The sequence below is a fragment of the Phaseolus vulgaris genome, chromosome 2, assembly GCF_000499845.2.
Source record: "Phaseolus vulgaris cultivar G19833 chromosome 2, P. vulgaris v2.0, whole genome shotgun sequence".
In the NCBI taxonomy this organism is placed as follows: domain Eukaryota; kingdom Viridiplantae; phylum Streptophyta; class Magnoliopsida; order Fabales; family Fabaceae; genus Phaseolus; species Phaseolus vulgaris.
In genome coordinates, this window is record NC_023758.2 from 36,747,445 (window position 1) to 36,772,052 (window position 24,608).

Consider the following 24,608-nt stretch of genomic DNA (forward strand, 5'->3'; position numbering starts at 1 on the left):
AACCACAGCTCTTGCCGCGACCACGAGCTCCGTTCCATCAGCCTCCTCCGCCACACCACCCACCACAACCGCTACGAAGCAGATCCATTCAACTTTCGCATCCACCGCTAGCCCTCTCCGCGTGCCGCACCAACCAACTTCCTCCACCGCACAAACCACCGTCTTTTCCTAGTCGTCACCGCATCCCCCTCCCGTCACCATCGGACTTCCGTTTTGCTTAACTTCACTGTATCGTGCACGCCAAAACGCAAAAAGGTTAGTTTATTATTTATTTAATTATTTTTATAATAAATATTTTGCATGTATATTTATATTTGTTAGTATTTTAATTTATTTATAATAAATATTTGCATTTATATTTATAGTAGTTAGTATTCTAATTTATTTAATTAATTTTATAATAAATATTTGCATGTATGTGCTTATTAGTAATGATTAGCATATATATGTATTCAACACGTTGATTCTGAGTTCGAGGGTGTCCGACCCTCGATACATTTAATTTAGTTATAGGATTTATATTTGTTGAACATGTTGATTTTGAGTCCGGGGATGTATGACCCTCGGCACATTTGATTTAATTATAATATGTTATTTATTTAAGACGTTGATTTTGAATCCAGGGGTATCCGACCCTCAACAATTTTGATTTAATTACAAAATTTGTATATATCGAACACGTTGATTCTAAGTTTGAGGGTGTCAGACCCTTGACAATTTTGATTTAGATTTTGTTAGTTTACTAGTTCTATGGATCAGAGTTGGATTAATACACCAAGGATAAGTGATGCTTACGAAAAAGGGGTTGAAAAATTCTTATAGTTTGTGCAACATAAAGCCATTAATAATCATAATGGAGTAAGAATAAAGTGTCCTTGTGTCAATTGTTTGAATGGAAGGATATTGAGTGTTTTCAAAATTAGAGAACATTTTTTGTGTGATGGAATTTTGAAAAAATATACAACATGAACGTGACATGGTGAATTGTTAGACTTGCCAAGTGTGCGCAAAGCTTCAGAAGAAGTTGATTTCTCAGTGGACAATAGATTAAAAGACATGATTCGTGATGTGGGAACATAATCTTTTGCTAATGCAGTTTTCGAAAATATGTCTAATAATGCATAAACTACTTTGTATCCTGATTCAATTAACTTCACACGATTATCAACAGTGTTAAGGTTGATGAATTTGAAGGCATTGAATGGATGGACCAACAAAAGCTTTACAGAATTGCTCTAATTGTTGAAGAACATGCTTCGAGAAGGAAATACATTACCCAATCGAAATTATGAGACCAAAAAAAAATTATTTGTCTGATGGGTATGAAATATAAAAAATACATTCATGTCCTAATGATTGTATTTTATACAGAAATGAGTACGAAGATTTAAGATGTCCCAGGTGTGATTTGTCACGTTATAAGGTTAAAGTTGTTTAGAATGATGAAATTGATGAATTCATAAAGGAAGGTCCTTCTCTTAAGTTTGTTTGTTATTTTACAATAATTCCAAAACTTAAACGTTTGTTTGCAAATACAGATGACGCTAAAAACCTTAAGTGGTATGCATATAATAGAAAATGTGATGGACTATTTTGTCATCCAACTGATTCTTTCTAGTGAAAAAAGATTGATAAACAATTTTCTAAATTTGAAAAAATATCAAGAAACTTAAGACTTGGATTGACAATGATGGAATGATTCCATTTAAAAATTTAAGTTGTAATTTTAGTTCATGGTTTCTTTTGTTAGTGATTTACAACTTACCTCATGAAGCGCAAATAACCTATTTTCATTTTAATATTTTTCAATATTATTCTATTATTTTAAATATTTTATTTTTTCTTAAAACATAATTACTTTGATTTTTTCTTCTTTTTAATTAGATATTTTTTGCAAATGAAACTAATCCACTAAATTAGATACAATTACTAATATTAATTGGAATAAACGATAATATAAACATAATAACTAAGAATCTATTATGACAATTATATATATATATAAGTTATTTAGGAACGAAAATAATATTTCAATATGAGTTTACTTAAAATTTTATGACTCTTCAATTTCTAACAACTCTCATACAGCATTAAAATATTAACACATTGGATTAGAAATTTTCTTGGATTATGATCTTGATTATATAATTTTAAATATGAATATTAAAATAAAACAGCAGCATAGAATATACTGAAAGTGAGTAAAAGCGGAAGCAAGATAGGAATAAAAATACTGATAGCATCACATTAGAATAGGTATTTTTATTAACATTAAAAACATAGGTTAAACGTGGATTAATTACGATATTAAACCACGTGTAAGACGCAGGAGAAAACACGCGTATTACCTATTTTGTGAATGCTGAGTAATTAAGTGCAAGAAGGAAGTGGAGAACCGCACAGACACTTGTTATGAGCATAGGAAGATTCATCAAATCTCTGCAACTTTCCACCTTGAGGAATCTGACCACACAGATTATTGTAGCTCACATTCAAACTCTTCAGATACTTAAGAGACGTAAGAACCTTGGGAAGCGTCCCATAGATACGGTTGTTCCTAAGATCCAACCCCTCTAAGTCCTTCGACTTCGACAACCTTATTTTCCCCAAATCAAAAGCCAGTAAGTTCTTCGCCAGGTTTATCTTCTGCAAATTTACCTTATTTGCCCCAAACAGCACCGATGCATCTCCTTCCAGCATGTTCTCAGACAAGTCCACGAACGCCAGTTCCAGCTTAGCCAGCGTCGCCGGTATATTGCCGGTGAGACGGTTGCGGGAGAGTGTCAGCACCGTGAAATGCTTCGGGAAGGAGCCGAAGGACCCCGGGATGGTGCCGGAGATTCGGTTGCCGTCGAGGGAGATTCCGAGGAGGTTGGGGAGAGAAGAGAGGGAGGGAGGTAGTGTGCCGGAGAGGGCGTTGTAGGAGAAGTCAATGGTTATAAGGGTTTTCATTTGGGACAAGAAATTGGGTATCTGGCCAGAGACGTTGGTGTGGGTGATGTAGAGAAAACGGAGTTTGGTGAGTTTGGCGATGGAGGGGGGGATAGGACCGACGAGGTTGTTGATGCGAGAAATGTAGAGAAAACTGAGGTAGGGGAGGTTGGCGACGGAGGAAGGGATAGGGTAGGGTTTGGTGAGGCTAAGGTCGTTGAGGTCGAGGCTGTTGACGCGGTATGTTTTGGTGTCGATGTCGCATGAGACACCTTCCCATTCCGGTTTGCAGCAGTCGGTGTTTGGGAGCCAGGAGGAGAGGGTGGTTGGATTGCCGAGGTCTTTCTTGATCTGGAGAAGGGCTTGCTTGTCTTGTGGGTTGCATAGTTCAGAGAGTGCAGTTCTCAAGACCAGGACCATGATGACGAGTACGGTGATGCTTAAGCGTGCCATGCTCTTAGGGATTTCGATTCTATGTGATTTGATCTGTGAAAAGTGTGGATGAGTTGTGACATTTATAGAAGAAGTGTGGAGGGAAGAAAGATAAGAGAAAAAGAAAAAAGTTATTGAGCACCCCTTTTGGTTTATTCATCAGTGCTGTTGTTTTGTTATTGAACACGTCTTTCTTTTTCTTTACATATAACCACAGGATAATTTTATGTGATACCAGATTTTTCAATGGTACGTTGGTCATCTCACTCATCAATATTTTGTTACTATTTACTGCAGAATGAGAGTCATTAGCTCATTTAAAACAAGTAATTTTGGATAAGGGAAGGTTCAACATAATCATTCCGTAATATTGTAGAATTAAAAACTTGCATGCTGGATAGAGTAATGTTGATTATTGATGATTTCTTCTCACCTATGAATGAAATTGTTCTTTTTGGTCACATTTGTCATATTTTTTATTTGCTCAATGATTCAAGCTATTACTACCTGTCTCAATTGATTAGTGTAATTGTCTCTTTTTCGGGGGTTACTTCACATTAGCATATAGGTTTGCTCACTATTTTTACTGTTAGCCAAACTTGAAAAACTTTTATAGTTATGCTCTGTCATTAACATATATACATTATTAGTGTAAGTTGGCCTACCTTAAGAAGAATTTTGCCAGCTATGGTACTTTCATCTTTGGAGATCTCTCAAGATATCTACGACATTCTAATTTTTTTTATTTAAAAGAAGTAGGATATAATAAAACTTGATGAAGGTTTCGTGGAGATATTATTTACAACACAGCCCTTTTGAAAATTTAAAATTCGTTTTCCCTCCCGAGCTAAATATTGGACAGACAAATCTGAACTAAAGGTCCTTTTCTTAATTTTTACATATTTTTTCCATCTCTTTTTCTATTTTTGGGTAGGTTTTTCTGATGTGTTTTATTATCTACATGACCCCTTCCTGGACAAGCAGGACGCAGATATATGACTTTCTCCTTCACTTTTAAAATTCTGGTTTTTTTTTTTTTTCCAGATTGCATCTTTGAGGAGTGGTTCTTTTGGTTGGTTCTATTCATCACAAACTTTCTTCTTTTTTTCTCTAGTTTTTTTTTTCTTGTTCTCCAGTCTGTTCGTATTCTTCTTCTCTTCTCCAGTGCCTTCATCCTTCACATAAATTTTTAATATTTTTTTTCTATTTAGAATTTTGTTTATTAAATGTGGTTACTACTTTTTTATTATGTTTACTGTTTTTTATTTCTAATAAATGTAATTATATTCTTTTATATATGTTTATTGTTTACAGTTTTTATTTTTCTAAATGTATTTACTTTCCTTCATTATTTCATTATTATGTGTTGGTTTTACAGTTTTTATTATTATGTTAATCGTTTAGTTTTTATTTTATAACTTTAATATTTTTATTTTTTACATTATTATGTGTTTAATGTCATTTTTTATTAATATGTTTTATGTATTTATTTTTTTTAATTTTATTAATACTATTTTAAATTGTTATAAATACATTTACATTTGTTGATGTGTTTATTGTTATTAATTTTTATAAATTTATTTATATTTTCTTATTATATTTTTTACTGTTTTTATACTTTTATTATTCTGTATTTGTTGTTTAGTTTTTCATTCTATGTTTTATTGTTTTTAATTTATTTTTATATATATATATATTATGTTTTTATATCTTTTTCATTTAGAAGATATTGTTTAATTTTTTTTTATATGTTTACTTTTTTAATCTTAATAATTGTATTTACATTTGTTTTGTTATACTTGTACTCTGTTGTTTATTTTTTTATGTATTTATTGTTTTTAATTTTTATAAATATATTTATACTTTTATTATATTTATATTTATACTTTTAATATTTATAAATTTATTTGAATTTAACACAAAATTATTATTTTTTACAAAATAAGAGTAATTATGAATATTATATATTGAAAAAAATAATTAACTCAACTTAAAAAAATATATCAGAACTCATTATTAAAATATTTTTTATTGACAAGGATAAATTTGTAAATTATATTTTATATTTTTAAAATAATTTCTAAATTATCTTCTAACTATCACATCACTCACAAATTTTAATAAACAATCTTCACAAATCCACTCTACCATCCCTCAATCTAAGCAATCTCACACATCTCCTCTAATCCTCTCTAATCTACTCTCTTCCCTCCCCACAAATTCCCACCCCAATCCAAACGGGGCCTAAATGTAAAAATATCATTTTTTTTCTTTTTTTTTTTCAATTCTTCTACTATCACCAACATAATACTAAATGTAAAAATATCATTTTTTTTTTTTAATTCCATACATAATCCGAAAGTTGTTTATGGATTCAGAAGTGTTTTTGAGATTTATAAAATCCGAAACTCTTTTTTGCATTTAAAATAAGTCTATGAATTATGTAATCTGGATATATTTTAGAAATCAATCTTATATTTAGAAAAAAAATTTAGATTATGTAATCCGGAAGCTAATCACATTTGAAAAAAAATTCTTTCAGATTAATCTGGAAACTAATGTTATGTATAGAAAATACTTTATGTAATTCGAAATTTAATAAAAAAAAGCTTATGGATTATGTAATCCGAAATATTAAAAAAAAATATTTTTGAAATATAAAAAACGCACAAGAAGATATTAAAAAAAAAATATTTTTGAAATATAAAAAACGCACAAGAAGGTATGGAGGAAGGAATGGAGGTGCAGGAAGAAGCCGCCTATGTTTTTTGTACCTCATATTATTGGGTATACTTCCATCCTAGTACCTTTTATCTTTTCAAATGCAAATTTCAAAATGGGCTTGTATTGTTGAATTCCTCATATTATTATTGGGTGAATTGATATGCTTCAGTTCTAAGCCATTTGTGTGTGAAATGCAATTCATCCTTATCTTAGTTTCTCCAGGTTTATGGAAAGTTAAACTTTTTAATATTGTTTTACTTTATTGATGAATCCTAGTAGTTAACATTTCAACCGTTTAAAAGATTATTTAAAATTATAAATATTTACATATTATTATTTAACTGGAAAAATAGTAATCCTCTATAACCTCTTATTTATTTAATAAATGGTATTATTAGGATGAAGGAAAAGAGAGACCGGAAATTAAAACTTCTAAGGGTTTTGTTTATCATGGAAATGAAGGAGAAAAAAATTATTTGGGTATGTTACACGTGGAAAATAAGTTTTGCAAGTGTAAATTTTATCATTGAAAGTGCTGTTTATTGCAATGTGTGAAATTATTTTCTTAATTAAAAAGTAATAAAGAATATTTATTGGTAATTCTATATTCAAATAATTAATACAAATATATTTTAGTTTATTTTGTATCAATCCCCGTAATATAAAAAAATAACTTTTTTTTCCCATTTTCAGCATGAGTTTCTCTACTACAACAAGCTCAATTAAAAATATATACTTTATGATAAAAAGAAAAAGAATTCGTCACAAAATAATAAAAATTTATTATAAAAAATTGTGATAAAATATGAAACTGTCATAAGAAAATTTATTATTATTATTAGTGATACTAAAGATACAGTTCAATTTTTTTTTTCATCACAAATTATAGGTATAGGCCCTCTCCTAGGTATAGACTCTCTTTAGGTATAGATCATTTATCACAAGAGGAGACTATATAACTATTGACACACCTATCCATATTTTTATGCTTTCATTTGTCATTTACATAGCAACCACTTTCATTAGAGTTGAATCTCAATAATTATTTAGACATAAATCATCAGCTTCTAGTTATCAAGTCTAGCAGTTGTCTTGATGATCAAGAGGTCCTAGACACTATGAAACATTGTGTCCAAGATCATTTTGTGTATCATATTAACATTGAGGATAATAATTTTTCTTATCTAACTGACTATACAGATAGATAGACAAGCTTTTATCGTCTAATGATGTAGAATGCTATAACATGTTTCGTAGACGTCCTCTTACGCAGTTAGCAATAGCTCCTAAGGTAATACCTTACCTATCATTCCACCACCTACCACACATAGACCGTATAGCGTAGCTAGAAAGTCTAAAAAACTGTTCCACCATCATCATACGCAAACTGAACCATCTTCATTGCCACCTAAGCTTAACATTAAATGCTCAGATTTCATCAACACCAACTCGTTTGCCCACCATTGTCTACCCTGTATAAGATTCTCCCTTCCAACTATTCCTCTTACACCACCACCCATTCATGGAACCCTTTTTATCCTCAATACATTTGCACCCTGACCCCTATCAATCCCACCTTATTGCACAAAGACTCCTCACAACAAATGCTCTTCATCTTCACCGTCTACACCAAGGCTTTGGCCATATTTTCCAGCAGACATCTTCTTCGAGCCACAATATACAAAAAAACCTTGGCTTATATTGTAGAAGAGATAGTTGGTGAGATTAATTGCAGTTCTTCCCTTTTCTCAAGCATGACGAGGGAGTTCTTTTTATCCTATTTTTATCATACATGTTTATTTGATTGCCTTTGCATTAAGGACACTGTAGGATTTAAGTGTGGGGGAGGAGAACACTAATTTATGACTTATCTTTTTTTGATTTGTTTGGTTTGATTCCGTTAAAAAAATAGTTTTATGATCGTCTAATGGTTGATATGTTTCATAATTCCTATAAATTTTAGCTTCTTGATTTGTGTTATTTGGAGTTTTTAAAAAATTGATAAATAAGTTGGTTATGTAAATTATGGGTTGAATCTTTTGTGATAAAACTTCCCCCGGTAAGATTTTGAGCTTTATTGATAGATCATCTGATAGTTTGTCTGATAAGATAAATGTCTAATGCTTTCTATACCGGGATGACCGATCGGTCTATTGACCCGGTCAACCCATGCGTCAAAACCATACTTTAAGGTACGAGGTCGACCACGTGTTATACGTGGTCGACCGACATAAGGTGCTCTAGTCAAACCGTTGACCCAATTAGCAAAGGTCAACCCACGGTTAGGGAACGACCTAATCCAACCCTAATCGCTAAACAACCCCCTAATCCGGCCCAACAGTGAGGGCCCATCAAGGTAATATAAATATCACGCATTCCAAGGAGGAAGGTACGTCATTATCTACAGTATTCTAACCAGCCGAATACGATACCCCACTGACTTGAGCGTTGGAGTGCCATCTGCAGGTACCCCACCCGCTTGAGGAGTCATTCAGCGTGAAGGACCGAAGGAGGAAGTGAAGCACGACCGACCGAGTGACATCCGAAGACAATAGTTCTCCCAGTCCCCAACCTAGTTCGAGAACAATTGGCGCCCACCGTGGGGCAGAGGAGAGCCAGCAGAGACCACAACAGTAGATGGTATCAACCCGCAGCATGACCGAAGCAGATCAAACAGCAATGATGATGGCCCTTCAGAGGGAACTAGCAGAGATGAGGAAGGCGCACGAGGAAGCCGCTAAGAAGAACGAGGAGGAAATCAAAAGCCTCCAAGAAGAGAACAAGCGGATGAAAAAACTGGTCGAAGGGGTGCCGTCCCTCGCCATGACCAATCAGGCCAGCAGGTCTCACGCCACCGGGGCCGGCCTCCAGGCCGAGAAAGACACTAAAAACGACTTCACTCTAGAAATGGATGGAGAATCCCATCCCAGCAAGACAATCAACACTACCACTCCGGCGGGTCCGGACCGGCGCCATCCCTTCACCGACCGTGTCATGGAAACCCCCCTGCCGGAAAAATGGAAAGGCTTCAACAGGGATCGATACGATGGGACGACCGACCCAGATGAGCACGTGGACGCATACACGACCCACATGAGTCTGTACACCACAGACGACGTAGTGTTTTGCCGAGTCTTCCCAACCTCTTTAAAGGGCAGCGCTCTGAGCTGATTCACCAAGCTCCCGGCACACTCTATAGATTGTTTCGAAACCCTGATAGCGAAGTTTGACGTCCAGTTCGCAACAAGCCGCCACCACCATCTAACATCCATAACCCTGGTCGGCATTCGTCAAGAGAAGGGGGAGTCCCTCAGAACGTTCATTGACCGGTTCAGCAAGACCGCTATGAGCATTCGCAACCTCAGTCCTGAGGTGGCAATGCATCACATGCTGACCGCCCTCAGACCAGGCCCATTTGCCGATAGTCTGTGCATGCAGCCGGCTACCAACCTCGACGATCTTAGACGTTGAGCGGCAAAATTCATGCAGCTGGAGGAACTTCGTGAATTCAGAAACAACGCCCGAGCCGAGGCAAGCGGGGAAAAGAAGGAGGATAGAGAGCGGCAAGGAAGGTCCCGAACCGGTCGGGACCAGAAAAGGGACAATCGTGGCCCCTGCTTCTCCCGCTACACACCTCTGAGCGCCGAGCTGATACCACCGCCCCGAAGGGCCTTGAGCCCAGAAAATACCGACCGCAGCAAAAGATGTCGGTATCATAAGAATACCGGCCACTCTACCGAAGAGTGCCAAGCCCTGAAAGACAAAATCGAAGAACTCATTCAAGCCGGGCACCTTAGACGCTTTGTGCGTGGGACCCGGGAAATGCGCCGCTCCCCATGCAAGGAGCAAACGCCTAGAAGAAGAGACCGAACCCCCCCCCCCAAGCCCACGAGAAGGTGACAGGCGGGGAGACCGACGGGGACGAAGAGACGACCCCCCGCAAACCGACACTCGCAGAGGCCGAGAGGTGATTAACACCATAGCCGGAGGGTTCGGTGGCGGAGGCAGTACCAGGTAAACCTCGTCTCCGCCCGGCCAAGGATGCCACCAATCACGTTCACAGACGAAGATTTGAAGGGGATAGACCCAACCCAGGACGACCCCATGGTGATATCGGTCGACATCGATAAATTTACGATCAAAAAGACCCTTGTGGATCAAGGGAGCTCGATCGACATATTATACTGGAAGACCTTCAAAGCTATGAGAATACCGGAGGAGGAAATGATGCCCTACAACGACCACGTGGTCGGCTTCTCGGGGGAACGCGTAGGAACGAGGGGCTACATAGAGTTGTACACAACGTTCGACATGGAAGGGGCCAGCAAAACCCTCAAGATCAGATATCTGGTTATAAACGCCAACACGTCCTACAACATCCTCCTTGGAAGGTCGTCCCTCAACAAGCTGGGAGCGATCGTCTCCACGCCCCACCTAGCAATGAAATTCCCTTCTCTCTCAGGCAACATCCTGACCATCCACGTAGATCAAAAGGTCGACCGAGAGTGCTACGCCGAAAGCCTACGAGTCGAGCCTACACAACAGAGGCCCAGCGGCAGCCGTTCACCCAAGCGCAAGATCGCCGGCCGGGGGAGAAGTCCCCGCCGGCACTCACCCCAACCAAAGAAGGGCATCACCATGGCAGACCTGGACCCCAGGGAAATCGAGCCAAGACTCGAAGCCAAGGACGAGCTACGCCAAGCCGAACTTGACGGGGAGAACCGGTATACGAGCATAGGCACGACAATGGCCACCGCCGATGCGGACTTCGTTCACCAAACTCTCAAGAGGAACATAGACCTCTTTGCCTGGACGACTGCCGACGTACCGGGCGTCCATCCGGACATCATCACCCATCGCCTTTCGGTGTATAAAGAAGTCCGCCCGGTAGCACAAAAGAAAAGAAACCGTGGGGAGGAAAAGCGACTGGCCGCACGAAGTGAGGCCGAGAAGCTCCTAAAAGCCGGCTTTATAGCCGAGGCACGATACTCCACTTGGCTGGCCAACGTCGTGATGGTCAAAAAGTCAAGCGGCAAATGGCGGATGTGCGTAGATTATAAAGATCTCAACAAGGCATGCCCCAAGGACTCATATCCCCTTCCTAACATTGATCGGCTCGTAGACGGAGCGACCGGTCACAAAATATTGAGTTTCTTAGACGCCTACTCCGGTTACAACCAGATCAGCATGCATCATAGCGATAGAGGTAAAACGGCTTTCACGACGGACGTCGCAAACTACTTTTACAAGGTAATGTCGTTCGGCCTAAAGAACGCCGGGGCTACCTACTAGAGGCTCATGGACAAGATTTTCAAAGGGATGATCGGCAGAAGCGTAGAGGTGTACGTGGACGACATTGTGGTGAAGTCCGACTCGTGCGGCCAGCACATCAAAGACCTACAAGAAGTTTTCGACGCCCTTAGAAGGGTCAACATGCGCCTTAACCCCGAGAAGTGTGCGTTCGGCGTTGAAGGTGGCAAGTTCCTCGGCTTTATGCTGACCCACAGAGGGATCGAGGCGAACCCCGACAAGTGCAAGGCCATAACAAAAATGAGAAGCCCGAAAAACTTGAAAGAAATTCAACAGCTGCTCGGCCGGCTGACAGCACTTTCCAGATTCATACCCCGCCTCGCTGAACGGATCAGGCCGATAGCCACCATGCTTCGCAAAACCTCGAAGTTCAGTTGGAACGAGGAGTGCGAACAAATCTTCGGCCAGCTCAAAGAATTCCTGTCTTCCCCGGTCGTCATCAAAAAGCCCCGTCTAGACCTACCTATAGTGGTCTACCTAGCGGTGTTAGAGGAAGCGGTCAGCGCCGCCCTCGTCCAAGAAGTGGACCGCGAAGAGCACCCGGTGTACTTTGTCAGCCGGACGCTCCATGCAGCCGAGACCAGGTACCAAATGATAGAGAAAGTGGCACTAGCCTTGGTGCTGACAGCGAGGAGAATGCACCCGTACTTCCAGAACCACGAAATCAGGGTAAGGACCAATTATCCTATATACAAAATTTTATCTAAACCCGACCTTGCAGGACGGATGATAGGGTGGTCGGTCGAACTTTCAGAGTTCGACATCAAGTACGAACCAAGGGGTGCCATTAAATCCCAATGCTTGGCAGATTTCGCAGCCGAGCTCCCCAGAAACACAGAAACCTCGGCCAGGTGGGTCCTCTACGTGGACGGCTCGTCCAACAAAACGGTTTGTGGAGCCGGGGTCGTCCTCGAGGGGCCTGGGGACGTACTGATCGAACAAGCCCTCCAGTTCTCTTTCAAAGTAACGAACAACCAGGCGGAATACGAGGCCATACTGGCCGGCCTCAACCTAGCAAATGACCTGGGCGCGTGGGAGGTCGCATGCAAGAACGATTCCCAACTGGTCAAGGTCAAATCAAAGGAGAATTCGAGGTCAAGGAGCCCCTCCTCCAACGATATTACCACACCTTCCGTAACGTCATGGCCAAATTCGACACGGTGGCGGTCCAGCACATACCACGGGAGGAAAACGAGTGTGCCGATGCACTCTCACGCCTGGCATCTTCGAAAAAACAAAGCCACCACAGATCGGTCGTCCAGGTGCGACTAGCACAGCCGAGCGTAGGTGACGCCGAATGCATGACAATCACCGAGACCCACACATGGATGACCCCGATCACCCAGTACTTGGAGCACGGAACATGCCAACTGGGGGAAGAGAAGAACATCAGACGGTAGTGCGCCCGGTACACCATGATCGGCCAGGACCTGTATCGAAGGGGGTACTCAACGCCACTCCTAAAGTGCCTCACCAAGGAACAATCCCAATACGTGCTACAAGAAATCCACGAAGGGGCGTGCGGGAGCCACTCCGGAGCACGAACGATGGCGGCCAAGATAGTCCGCGCAGGATACTACTGGCCGACCGTCCATGGAGATAGCGCTGATTACGTTAAGAAATGCCAAAAATGCCAAGAGTTTGGCCCCCTCCACCACCGAAAACTAGAAGAACTGCACAGCATGACATCACCCTGGCCGTTCGCCATTTGGGGGATGGACATCATCGGCCCGTTCTCACCAGGCAAAGGCAAAACGAAACACCTGCTTGTCGTGGTAGACTACTTCACCAAATGGATCGAGGCCGAACCACTAGCCACAATCACCGCCCGAAACGTCCAAAATTTCGTGTGAAAAAACATAGTGTGCCGATTCGGCATACCACACTCGACAGTCTCCGATAACGGCCGACAATTCATCGACCAAGGCCTTCTGACTTTCTAGAACGACTTCGGTATCAAATCCCTCACAAGCTCCGTTGAGCACCCACAGACGAACGGACAAGCCGAAGCGGCCAACAAGGTTTTATTGAACGAACTAAGGAAGAGGCTCGACACTGCCAAGGGAAGATGGACGGAGGAGCTGCCCGAGGTCTTGTGGGCATACCGCTGCACTCCGCAATCCACCACACAAGAAACCCCCTATAGCCTCACGTACGGCACCGAGGCCATGATACCAGTAGAGGTCGGGGAACCATCCATCCGACGCCAACTCTTCGACGTATCCCTCAACAAGGAAAGTCTGGCGGTCAGCCTCGACCTCTTGAACGAGCTCCGGGATAAAAGCAAGATACGCGAAGCGGCATGCAAGCTCCGAGCGGCAAGGAGATACAACTCAAAGGTCCAGCCTAGAAGCTTTCAACAAGGCGACCTCGTCTGGAGAATGCGCAGCAACGCTAGGAAGTCGGACGGCAAGTTCTCATCAAATTGGGAAGGACCATTCTGAATCCGAGAAGTAGGAAAAGGGGGAGCTTATCACTTGGAACATCTATCGGGAAAAATTGTACCTAGGACGTGGAATGCCACGCACCTAAAATTTTATTTCAGCTAAACATGAATAAAATATACGCACTCTTTCCTCGACCGGCCGATCCATCGGTCGGAGAGGTTTTAACGAGGCGTTCCGTACATAAGTGTGTATAACAAATGACATGAACGGCTCGGCCAGGATGTAGCCCTAACCGGCATACCCTCCCGAAACCCACACGGTTCGGCCAGGATGTAGTCTTAACCGGCATACCCTCCCGAAACCCGTACCCATCTCAGTCAGGCTGTAGCCCTAACCGGCATACCCTTCCGAAACCTACACGATTCGGCCAGGATGTAGCCCTAACCCGCATACCCTCCCGTAACACACACGGTTTGGCCAGGATGTAGCCTCAACCGGCATACCCTCCCGAACCCGTACACATTTCGGCCAGGATGCAGCCTTAACCAGCATACCCTCCGGGCACACACCTAACGTTCGGCAAGAACCAAAACTCGCCTAAACAGCAAAACTCGTCTAAATCGAATTCGCCAAAGAATGACCGACTGATCGAAGTCCGTTACATTCACTTGATTGATTTTAATTAGAACAAGTCACTCACTTGATTTCATCTACCCACCGGTCACTTAGTCCTTTTTATTTAGTTAACTTTACCGCAATTTAAGGTTAATTATTCCAGCCCACTCGACTCGCAAAGGCTCGTTCGTCCAGAAAATGCAGAAACAATTGAAAGAAAAAACTTATATTAATTGAAAATAAGTGGGGGCCACCCCGGCCCCAGGGGTCCAAAATTAAAAGCTGACCGCCTAGTCTACAATATTCAAAACCTCATTAGAGGGATCAGCTTCAACTTCTTCACCAGGAGGGCCGGCCGCTGCAGGGACCAAACGACCATCCACAACTTCCATGTCTTGGTCAAATGGACCAGAAGGAGGTGGACCGCCGTAGAGCACCTCGGCCTGTCGAACGGCAAGATCGAAGCTCTGACCAATAAGCACCATGGTGTCCTCCATGGTCTTCAAAACTTCAGCCTCCGCCGCCCTCTTGGCCTCGCGCTCGGCCGCAGCTTCCTCTTCCATCAAGGTAGCCCGACGGTCGGCCGCCTCCAATGCCTTGCGAAGGAGAATAACCTCCGCGACTTTGTTGGCGTCGGCCTTCTCCAGCTCGGCCGCTTGCGCACACAACTTCTTTTCATAAGTCGTGTTGGCCTCCACAGCCTACTTTAGGTTGTGCCCGGCCTCCTGGAGAACGTGCTCGAGGCGCGATATGTCCTCGACCCGGCTTCTCCGAGCGTCGGCCCCCCGACGGGCCAAAAATAGACCCCGACAAATCATCTCGATGCTGCCGTCAAGAAGGTCGTCATCGGGGACCGACCGGATCTCCCACTCGATGTTGGAGGGCAGCTTGAAGCTCACAGCCCGTGAGAATGACGGGTCGTCTCCGACCAACGCAAGCGTTGATCCGCCCGAAGAGGCCAAGGGCACCGCCACCCCCGTAGGAATAGGACGGTTGAACTCGTCAGTAGGGGGAAGTTAGCCTAGCTGACCGCGCTAGAGGAGGAGTTGGCATCTGCCCCGCCGCCCGAACGGTTCGGGCGATATTGCCGCCCTCGCGGCCACGTTTCTTGGAAGGGCCCGCCCGAGCACCCTCTTCCGCCCGGGGCTTGGCACTGGTGGCCCCCCTCTTCTCGTTCAGCTTGTTCTTGAACGAGTGCAACATCCCAACAGCTTGGGGGATTTCTCTCTTCGCGATTTCTACAAACCAAACAAGAAATGGTCGGTCAGAGCAAAGCGCAAAATGTAATAAACTAAGTGCATGAAAAGAGCATACCCTCGAAAGCCTCCGCGCGATCGATCGCATTGTACAACGACATGAGCGGTCGGGCGGGGAGCTTCCTGGGGAGACTATCAAATAAAGCAAAAACGAGCCGCTCATGCTCGCTCGGATGTGCCGGCCTCGGCCAATCCGTTATCTTCGTCGGACTCCTCGACCAAAAAAGAGGGAAACGAGACTGGCCGACTTCCTCAAAAAAATAACGTGTTCCGGCCGGCTCCACGTACACTTTAAAGAACTTCTCTTTGAAGTTCTTATAAGAGGCTGTGAAGGGCTTGAACAACACGCTACCCGCCCGGCTGACCAGCGATTGCCAACTGGCAAGCTTGGCCGGGTACGACGAATAGAAGTGAAGAAAACAGGAGGGAAGAGGGCGCAACCCAAACGTCCGGCAAACAATGTGGAACGCTTGCATAGACGCCCACGAATTGGGATGAAGCTGAGTCGGAGCCACGTTGAGCTCCTTCAAAACCCCGGCCGTAAAGGCATCAAAGGGGAGAGACACATGCAGGTCCGCAAAAAGACAACCATACATGAAGAAAAAGGGAGGCTCGGTAGATGATCGCTCCCTGTACACACGATCCTCCAAAGAACAAGGACCGAACGCCAACAAGGATTCCTCAGCCGAAGCCTTCAAGACAGAAACCCCGTCCAGAAACTCAGCAACGGAGACATCGGTGTAAAAGGCAGACGACACCTCACACAACCGGGGATCAACCCAGGCCGGCCCCTCGAAGGGGGCCGATTGGTCCGACGCGTTACCAACGTCTTCTCTCACCAATGTCGGGGAATGGACACAATCCACGTCCCCGACCGGGGAAGCCTGACCGGACGAAGAAGAAGAAGAAGAAGAAGAAGACGAAGAAGAAGAAGACGAAGAAGACGAAGAAAACGACGAGCAAGCAGGGGGGGACTCGGAAAGAGCAGACATAACTAACCTTGAGACGGACGAAGAAGGCAACAGAGATCGGTCGGATTGATTCGAGGTGTCGGAGCTCAAACAAAGATAACGCGTGGAACTCTACTATTCCCAGCCCCTATTTATAGCCCGAGAGGACCTCGGAATCCCAAACGTCGCAAGAACCTCAACCATTGGATTCGTTTGATCCAACGGTTCGCATCGCTTCGCACCCAGAAAAACCCCTCATTAATGCGCGTCACGTCAATCGCTCAGGCGCCCCCAAACATCACTTCATTCATCATTACACAGTCCGCCCGAGACCCACTCTTCAGACTCTTCAGACTCTTCGGCTGTACCACCTCTCGAGCCTGGGAGGCAACTGTACCGGGATGACCGACCGGTTTATTGACCCGGTCAACCCATGCGTCAAGACCATACTTTAAGGTACGAGGTCGACCACGTGTCATACGTGGCCGACCGACATAAGGTGCTCTAGTCAAACCGTTGACCCAATTAGCAAAGGTCAACCCACGGTTAGGGAACGACTTAATCCAACCCTAATCGCTAAACAACCCCCTAATCCGGCCCAACAGCGAGGGCCCATCAAGGTAATATAAATATCACGCATTCCAAGGATTAAGGTACGTCATTATCTACAGTATTCTAACCAGCCGAATACGATACCCCACTTACTTGAGCGTTGGAGTGCCATTTGCAGGTACCCCACTCGCTTGAGGAGTCATTCAGCGTGAAGGACCGAAGGAGGAAGTGAAGCACGACCGACCGAGTGACATCCAAAGACAATAGTTCTCCCAATCCCCAACCTAGTTCGAGAACACTTTCTTTATTGTATTTTCACTCATGTTTGCTTATACTTCAGAACTTAGTTTGATTCTTTGTTTTGCAATTGTGTTTTACGTACATAAATTGATATGATTGAGACATTCTTTGTTAACCCTCATGATAATCCACTTGTTACCCTTTTGATCCTCATTAGTAGAAAATACGCAATTTACTACTCCCTATAAAGTGTTCTTAAAGAATAGCCGTAATAAGAGAGGCGATGACAATTTTCATAATTTTTTTCAAATTTCAGTGTTTTTAACAACGGTTCAGGCAAGAACTGTCGTTAATTGTGGAATAGTGTGGAAATAAAGACGGTTTTGTACAGAATCATCGTTGATTAGTTGTTCAAGAAAAAAAAAAAATAAAGCCCGCGTGCACACCTTTCTCTTTCCCTCACTCATTTTCACTCTCTCATTTTCGCACAACATTCTCTCCTCACTCATTTGCACTCACACTCCTCACCCACAGTCACCCTTAGCTGCGACACCTCCTCCCACCGCGCTGCCACGAGCAGTCTCCGCTCCTCCAGACCACAGCTTCTGCTGCGATCACGAGCTCTGTCGCAGGTCCCACCGCGACCACGAGCTCCGTTCCAGCTCCCGCAACGACCCTTCCTTGCTCCGTTAGTCTCCTCCGCCACACCAGCCACCATGGCCAATACGAAGCAGATTCGTTCAACTTCCACATTCGCCACCAGCCTCCTTCGCGTGCCGCACCAACCAACTTCTTCCACCACACCAGCCACCGTGCTTCTAAAATAGAAAATTCATGTTTGTTCATACCTTAGAAGATAAAATAGATTTGAAATTATTTTGGGAATAGGTTCTTGAATATGTGTGCGGGGTGTACTTCATTTTTCTTACCTTAGCTCCTCATATATCAACTCATTACTAAAGAATAATAGAAAAAGAAAGAAATAAAATAACAAAAATAAAAGAAAATAACAAAAGCGTAGACTGTCTTCTCCATGAAAAAACAATAAAAGAATATGTCTTGAAATAAAAAAGAGAAGTTGAATTGTAAAATTGCTTACACTTATTTTTTGGATTTATTTTCTTTGTTTTTCTATGGTTTTAAGTCTCTTTTTCCCATTTTACCTACCTTTATCTTGATCCCATTACATCCCTTATGAACTCATTTTGATATCTCATTGCATGTTTTTCAATTGTTGTAAATAGTGGAGTCATGCTAATATGGTAGTGTTTGCTTAGTGTAAATACCAACCTAAACACTTGAGAGTTGGAGAGTGTCTAGTGAAAGTTTTGTCATTTTTTATTCACTCTTTGATTTTAGTTACCTGTTTGTGTTAAAATATAGGAATTTCCATTCATATTTTTCTTGATTCTTTGAATTCTTGAAATTATATCATAATTGTTATTATGCGTTCTTAGAATATGTTGTAATTTTCTTTTTTTTTGTTTGCACTTATTACGAAGTGGACTTTAAGTCTAACTCAACCCCATAAAATCGTCTCATGAGGTTGAGGTTTGCACCCACTTATATACAATGAAAGACTCTAATCTCTAGTCGATGTGGGATCTCCAACACCCCCCCCTCACGTCGAGACTGCCAACTCGTGCGTGAGACTATATATTATGGGTGGTCCGATAGCGGCTCGATAGCGGGTGGCTGGATAAGTCCAACAAATACTCGCTAGGATAGGCTCAAAATGGTTTTGATACCATATTACGAAGTGGACTTTAAACTTAATTCAACCCAATAAAACTGGCTCATGAGGTTGAGGTTTGCACCTACTTATATACAATGAAAGACTCTAATCTCTAGTCGATGTGGGATCTCCAACAACACTGTATTCCTTTGATCGATTGTTAGTCTATAGAGTGTTTTGTCCAAGAGTGCAAAAGGACAAGTGTGAGGGTATTTGATGAGCATAATTTTACTCACTTGTAACATTTAATCATATTTTTCTTTGATTAAAATCATGAGTATTAGGGTTTGAGAGTGTGAGTTTCAAAGAGAGGGGAAAGCGGAGTGAAAGAGAAAAATGAAAACTTTAAAAAGCATTATTATGTGACATGTTTTCATTGGTCCACGTGTTGTGTGTTGATTGGTGCACATTTTGCTAATTTGGATATTAAACATTTGAATTTTTTTGAAAAAAAAAACTTGTATTATTTATAGATATAGATTTTTATCTATAATTCTATTTGGTCTGAAAAGTCATCAAATCTTAATTTTTTATATGATTCAAATGAGATTTGTTTGAGTACATAAGATAAATAATGAATGCTTGGAGAAGAGAGTGATATATAGGTGGAATGTTTGACTCTGCTATGAAATTTGTACTTTAATCTTGTATTTATTTAAATATTATATAGTATAAATATATTCATTGTCTAAAAAATAAATATTTATTTTATGAGTTTTTTTCTTATCTACAAATATATTAAAAATAAAATGTTCGGTGCAATACATTTATTGGAGCGAGAGAAAACTTTCTAAAAACCCTGTTACAAATTATATGAAGTTTTGGTATTTTTAATTTATCTCATAACGCAAGGTTAATTTTTTAAGTTGTTTTCACTAAATAATTGTTTTTAAAACCATTTTAGTATAATTAAACGAATGCATAAAATAAGTACGACGTACTTACAGAGAATATGTTATTTTAGTACAAATGTATTAAAAATTATACATACCTATGAGAGAGAGCTTTTTTTTTTCTTATCAGCAAATATTATAATTCACTTTAGGATAATAATAATGATACAAGACGTTTATTATTTCATAAATTTATTTTTATTTAAACTTGTATCATTATTGATGTTCATAGAAAGGCAAACATGATGCATCCATAATTACCGAATCTGGAAATGATTAAGTGCAGGCAGGAAGAGGAGAACCACACAAGCACTTGTTGTTGGCATAAGCAGAAACGTCAAATCTTTGCAAGTTCCCACCTTGAGGAATCTCACCGCACAGATTGTTGAAGCTCACATTTAAACTGTGCAGAAACTTTAGCTGCGTCAGTCCCTGCGGTAGCGTCCCATAGATACGGTTGTTCCTCAGATCCAACCCGTTCAAGTTCTTTGACAACCCCACTTTCCCCAAATCAAAGGCAAGAGAGTTCTTCGCCAGATGTATCTTCTGCGTGTTCTTATCTGATCCGAACAACACCGACGCGTCACCCTCCAGCATGTTTCGAGACAAGTCAACGAACGCCAGGTTCAGATTCGCAAACGTCGGCGGAATCTTCCCGGTGAGGCGGTTGCGGGAGATGGTCATCGACGTGAACAGCTTCGAAAATGAGCCGTAGGAGTCGGGGATGGCGCCGGAGATTCGGTTGCCGTCGAATGTGATTCCGACGAGGTTGGGGAGAGAAGAGATGGAGGGAGGTAGGGTGCCGGAGAGGGCGTTGTAGGAGAAGTCGAGGGTGACGAGGGTTTTGATCTGTGACAAGAAATCGGGTATTGCGCCGGAGACATTGGTGTGGGTGATATAGAGATAGTGGAGTTGGGTGAGTTTAGCGATGGCGGGGGGGATTGGACCGACGAGGTTATTGATGCCACCAATGTATAGAAAATTGAGGTAGGGGAGGTTGGCGAGGGAGGAAGGGATAGGGTAGGGTTTTGGGAGGTTAAGGCCGGAGAGGTCGAGGTTGTTGACGCGATATGTTTGGGTGTCGGTGTCGCATAAAACACCTAGCCAGGTTCTGTTGCAACAGTCGGTGGTTGGAAGCCATGAGGAGAGAGTGGTTGGGTTGCCAAGGTCTTTCTTGATTTGGAGAAGGGCTTGCTTGTCTTGTGGGTTGCATAGCTCTGAGTGTGCAGTGCTCAAAGATACAAGAATGACCAAAATTATGCTTAAGCTTGAGGACATGGTTGCTGGGATATTGAATTGAGTGATAAAAATGGATGATAATGTGAGATGTTATATCCTTCAAGCTGCTATATTTGACTTATAGGAGTCAATAAAGCCAGTGCAAGTGTTCAGGAAGGTCACGCTCACGCATGTACGCACCATTGGATTGAGGTTTTTTTCTTTAAATTGATAGGTTGAAAACTCCTTGTATACAAAATCTATTTGTATACAAAAGCTTTTTATACCGATGGATTTAAAAATAAATATATATAATAAAATGTGAATTTTAATTAAATAATATAAAAAATATTAAAATAATTGGAAGTTGGGGGTGGTTATATGATTTTATAAATTTTTTTATTTATCCAATTACTTTTTTTTCCTAATATAACAATTTTCGTCACCCTAAACAAGGAAGGACCAATCTTGATATATAAAGTGTCGGCATAATTAACCAAATAGAAAGTACATATTTATTTTTCAAAATCCTTTTTAATAAATTAATAAAAGCAAACAATTATTTTTAAAATTAAGTTAATGTTAACTAAGTTTAACTCTTATGTTTCTAACTTAGACATATTTTGTAGTTAATTCGAAGAAGTAAAGTGAAATTAATAGCGTTTGAAAATATAATGAATTCAAAACATAATATAGATGAAAACTAAGAAATAGAAATATTTATGTATATTCAATGTATTTAATTAATATTCATTTCATCTTGTTAATTTTAATTCTAAATGTCAACAGATTGACTTATTGAATGCGTCATTGTGAGCGTCAATGATAACATCTCCAATGTTAGGTCTGAGATGACACAATAAGTAATGATAGAAACTGAAATGAATGCAGCGTGCATCAGGCAAGGTGAAATTTGGTTGAAATGCCGTTTAGGTGTAAATACCAACGTAAACGAGTTGGGGAGAGAGTTTGTCATTTTTTATTTCCTCTTTGATTTTACTTACTTGTGTTAAAATATAGAAATTTCGACTCACAATTTTTTTATTCTTTTGATTTTTTGAAATTATATCATAATTTTTATTAAGCGTTCTTAGTATCAGCTGTAATTTTATTTTTCTGTCGTTTGCATTGTATTTTTTATCCATGGTTAGTTTATAAAGTGTTTTGTCCAAGAGTGCAAAATGATAAGTGTGAGAATATTTGATGAGCATAATTTTACTCTCTCTTGTAACATTTAATCATATTTGTCTTGGATTAAAATCATGTATAAATTCATTGTTTTAAATAGGATTCATGTAACTAGATTTATTTGGATTTTAACTATTATTTATCCCACTCATGTGTTTTAGTTAGAGTAAACATTTTGGTAGACGATTTGAAGGAAATGTTTGCCGCTAGGAGTGGGTCTAATCAAGCGAAAGTTCAAGTTGTTTATCTAAATCAAAACAAGAAATGAAATTTGAGTAGAAGAATTAGAGAATAAAATCTATAATATTTTAAAAACAAATTTGGAAGCAACTCTTCTGCAAAAATATGAAGAAACTGAGTTTGAGATAAAATTGGAAACAAAATCCAAGAATTCTGATGAGTTGAAAATTGAGAAACTTTTAACAATATATGAACCGAAAAATTATTTCAATATCCTTGGAGATACCTATAAAAAGATGCAAGCTTCAATGAGATATCATCCGTTTGAGAAACAAAGCATTAGTGTTTTATTAGTTTTTTATTTTCTTATTTGTAATCTTTTCGTTTCACCTCCGCATGGAAGATTAAACTCCTTTGGATTGATTCTTTTGTGATTTGCAAAAAAATCTAAGGTTTTTTTTAATAAAGTTTTATTCTTAAATTCTCTGTAGCGATTTGTGTTAAAAAATATGATATTTTTGAATTTTGGTTTTGTTAAGAAATTGTTTTAAATGCTTCTTAAGAGTTCAAATTTTTTTCTTTAATTGAATTTCTTGGTTAGTTTTCTAAATTATAATCAATCTCTTGTTTGCTTAATTCAAGAGGTAGAAGATAAACATTTCACGAGTAAATACTTGGAGACGAGTGAGATACTGAACAACTTAGTAAACATTTGTTCTATTGATAAGATTATATTAAATTTGATTAACGCTTATTTGATTAAGTTCGACATTTGTCTGAGAATTGAAAGAACTAAAATCTTAAGATAATCAATAATGAATTCACAAATGAATGATCTTGAGAGTTAACCTACCTTCTTTACTGTTTTAAAATCATATATTGATTGACTTCATATATAATGATCTCAACCTTCTTCTATCTTTACTATTATTTCTAAGCTTTATTGATTGCAAAATAAGTTTTGAATATTGATTGACTGGATTTACTATTAGATTCGTTGAGAGATGATTTGGGATCATCTGACCTCATTCATACTATCATCTCTTTAGTGTTAGACCATCTAACACTATGTAAGATAGTCTACATTAAAATCATTTTATTTTTATTATGAAAATGACAACAATCAAATATACAAGATATTGTCGGATTTATTTATTTAAATCAAATATTGTGGTTGTTAGTATATTTTTGGAAAGATAAAACATTGGTGGAGACTCAAAGTAGTTACAAGTTGTAAATAATAAGATCTAAGAGTGAAAAGAAATACACAAATGATGTTTTTGATAAATTTTGGAAAGAAGTTGAAACCAAACATTAACTTACGATGATTTTCAGTCTACAACAAAATGGTGAGAGAAAAAAAAAATAGAAGTATCATGAAAGGTGTATGCTATATGAGAAAGATTTGTGAAACAAGTTATGGAGCATTATTGTACTTTTGTTGTTGAATTGGTTGTCAATCAGGTTCGAAAAAAAACTTCATTTGAAGTTGGGTATAGATTAAATTTACAAAATTTGTTATGTTTATTTATGTTATGTTTCAAAGGTTAAAAGGGAAAAACTTGACAAGAAGATTGAACCTAAAGTTTTAATTGGACACGACAACACTTTCAAAGCTTAGAAAAATTTTCAACCATAAAATGAAAAATTCTAGTGAAAAAAATGTAAAATTCATGAAAAATTAACAATGAAGTTGGGAGAAACCCATAAGCAAGCAATTTTCAAAAAACCCACATAATTTGAATAAAGTAAGAAAGATGACAAGTGGATAAATGCTCTAAAGGAAGAGCTAAAGATGATTGAAAAAAAAAATATCACATGAAAACTAGTGCAGATACCTTATAATAGAAGAAACTTATAGGAGTTAAATGAGTCATAGAACAAACTTAATTTACACAATTCTATAAATAAATACAAGGATGCAAAAAGATATCCTGTGTATTTTTAAAAAGTATTTACTCCATTAGGTTCGACAGATTTTTTTTATTTCTCATTTC

The 24,608-nt window shown here is 40.0% G+C and overlaps 2 protein-coding genes across 2 annotated transcripts; both read right to left on the reverse strand.

Annotated features, from left to right (window-relative positions):
• Positions 1-2,221: 2,221 nt before the first annotated feature.
• LOC137811781 (polygalacturonase inhibitor 1-like) lies at positions 2,222-3,431 on the reverse strand. Its single transcript, XM_068613612.1, has one exon. The coding sequence runs from the start codon at positions 3,382-3,384 to the stop codon at positions 2,371-2,373; it is 1,014 nt and encodes a 337-aa protein (XP_068469713.1). The 5' UTR covers positions 3,385-3,431; the 3' UTR covers positions 2,222-2,370.
• Positions 3,432-20,179: 16,748 nt separating this feature from the next.
• LOC137811782 (polygalacturonase inhibitor 2) lies at positions 20,180-21,587 on the reverse strand. Its single transcript, XM_068613613.1, has one exon. The coding sequence runs from the start codon at positions 21,301-21,303 to the stop codon at positions 20,302-20,304; it is 1,002 nt and encodes a 333-aa protein (XP_068469714.1). The 5' UTR covers positions 21,304-21,587; the 3' UTR covers positions 20,180-20,301.
• Between the last annotated feature and the right edge of the window lie 3,021 nt (positions 21,588-24,608).

What these genes read in the sequence shown, in the direction of transcription:
- LOC137811781 (XM_068613612.1), bottom strand. Translation starts at nt 3,384, where the DNA reads ATGGCACGCTTAAGCATCACCGTACTCGTCATCATGGTCCTGGTCTTG.
- LOC137811782 (XM_068613613.1), bottom strand. Translation starts at nt 21,303, where the DNA reads ATGTCCTCAAGCTTAAGCATAATTTTGGTCATTCTTGTATCTTTGAGC.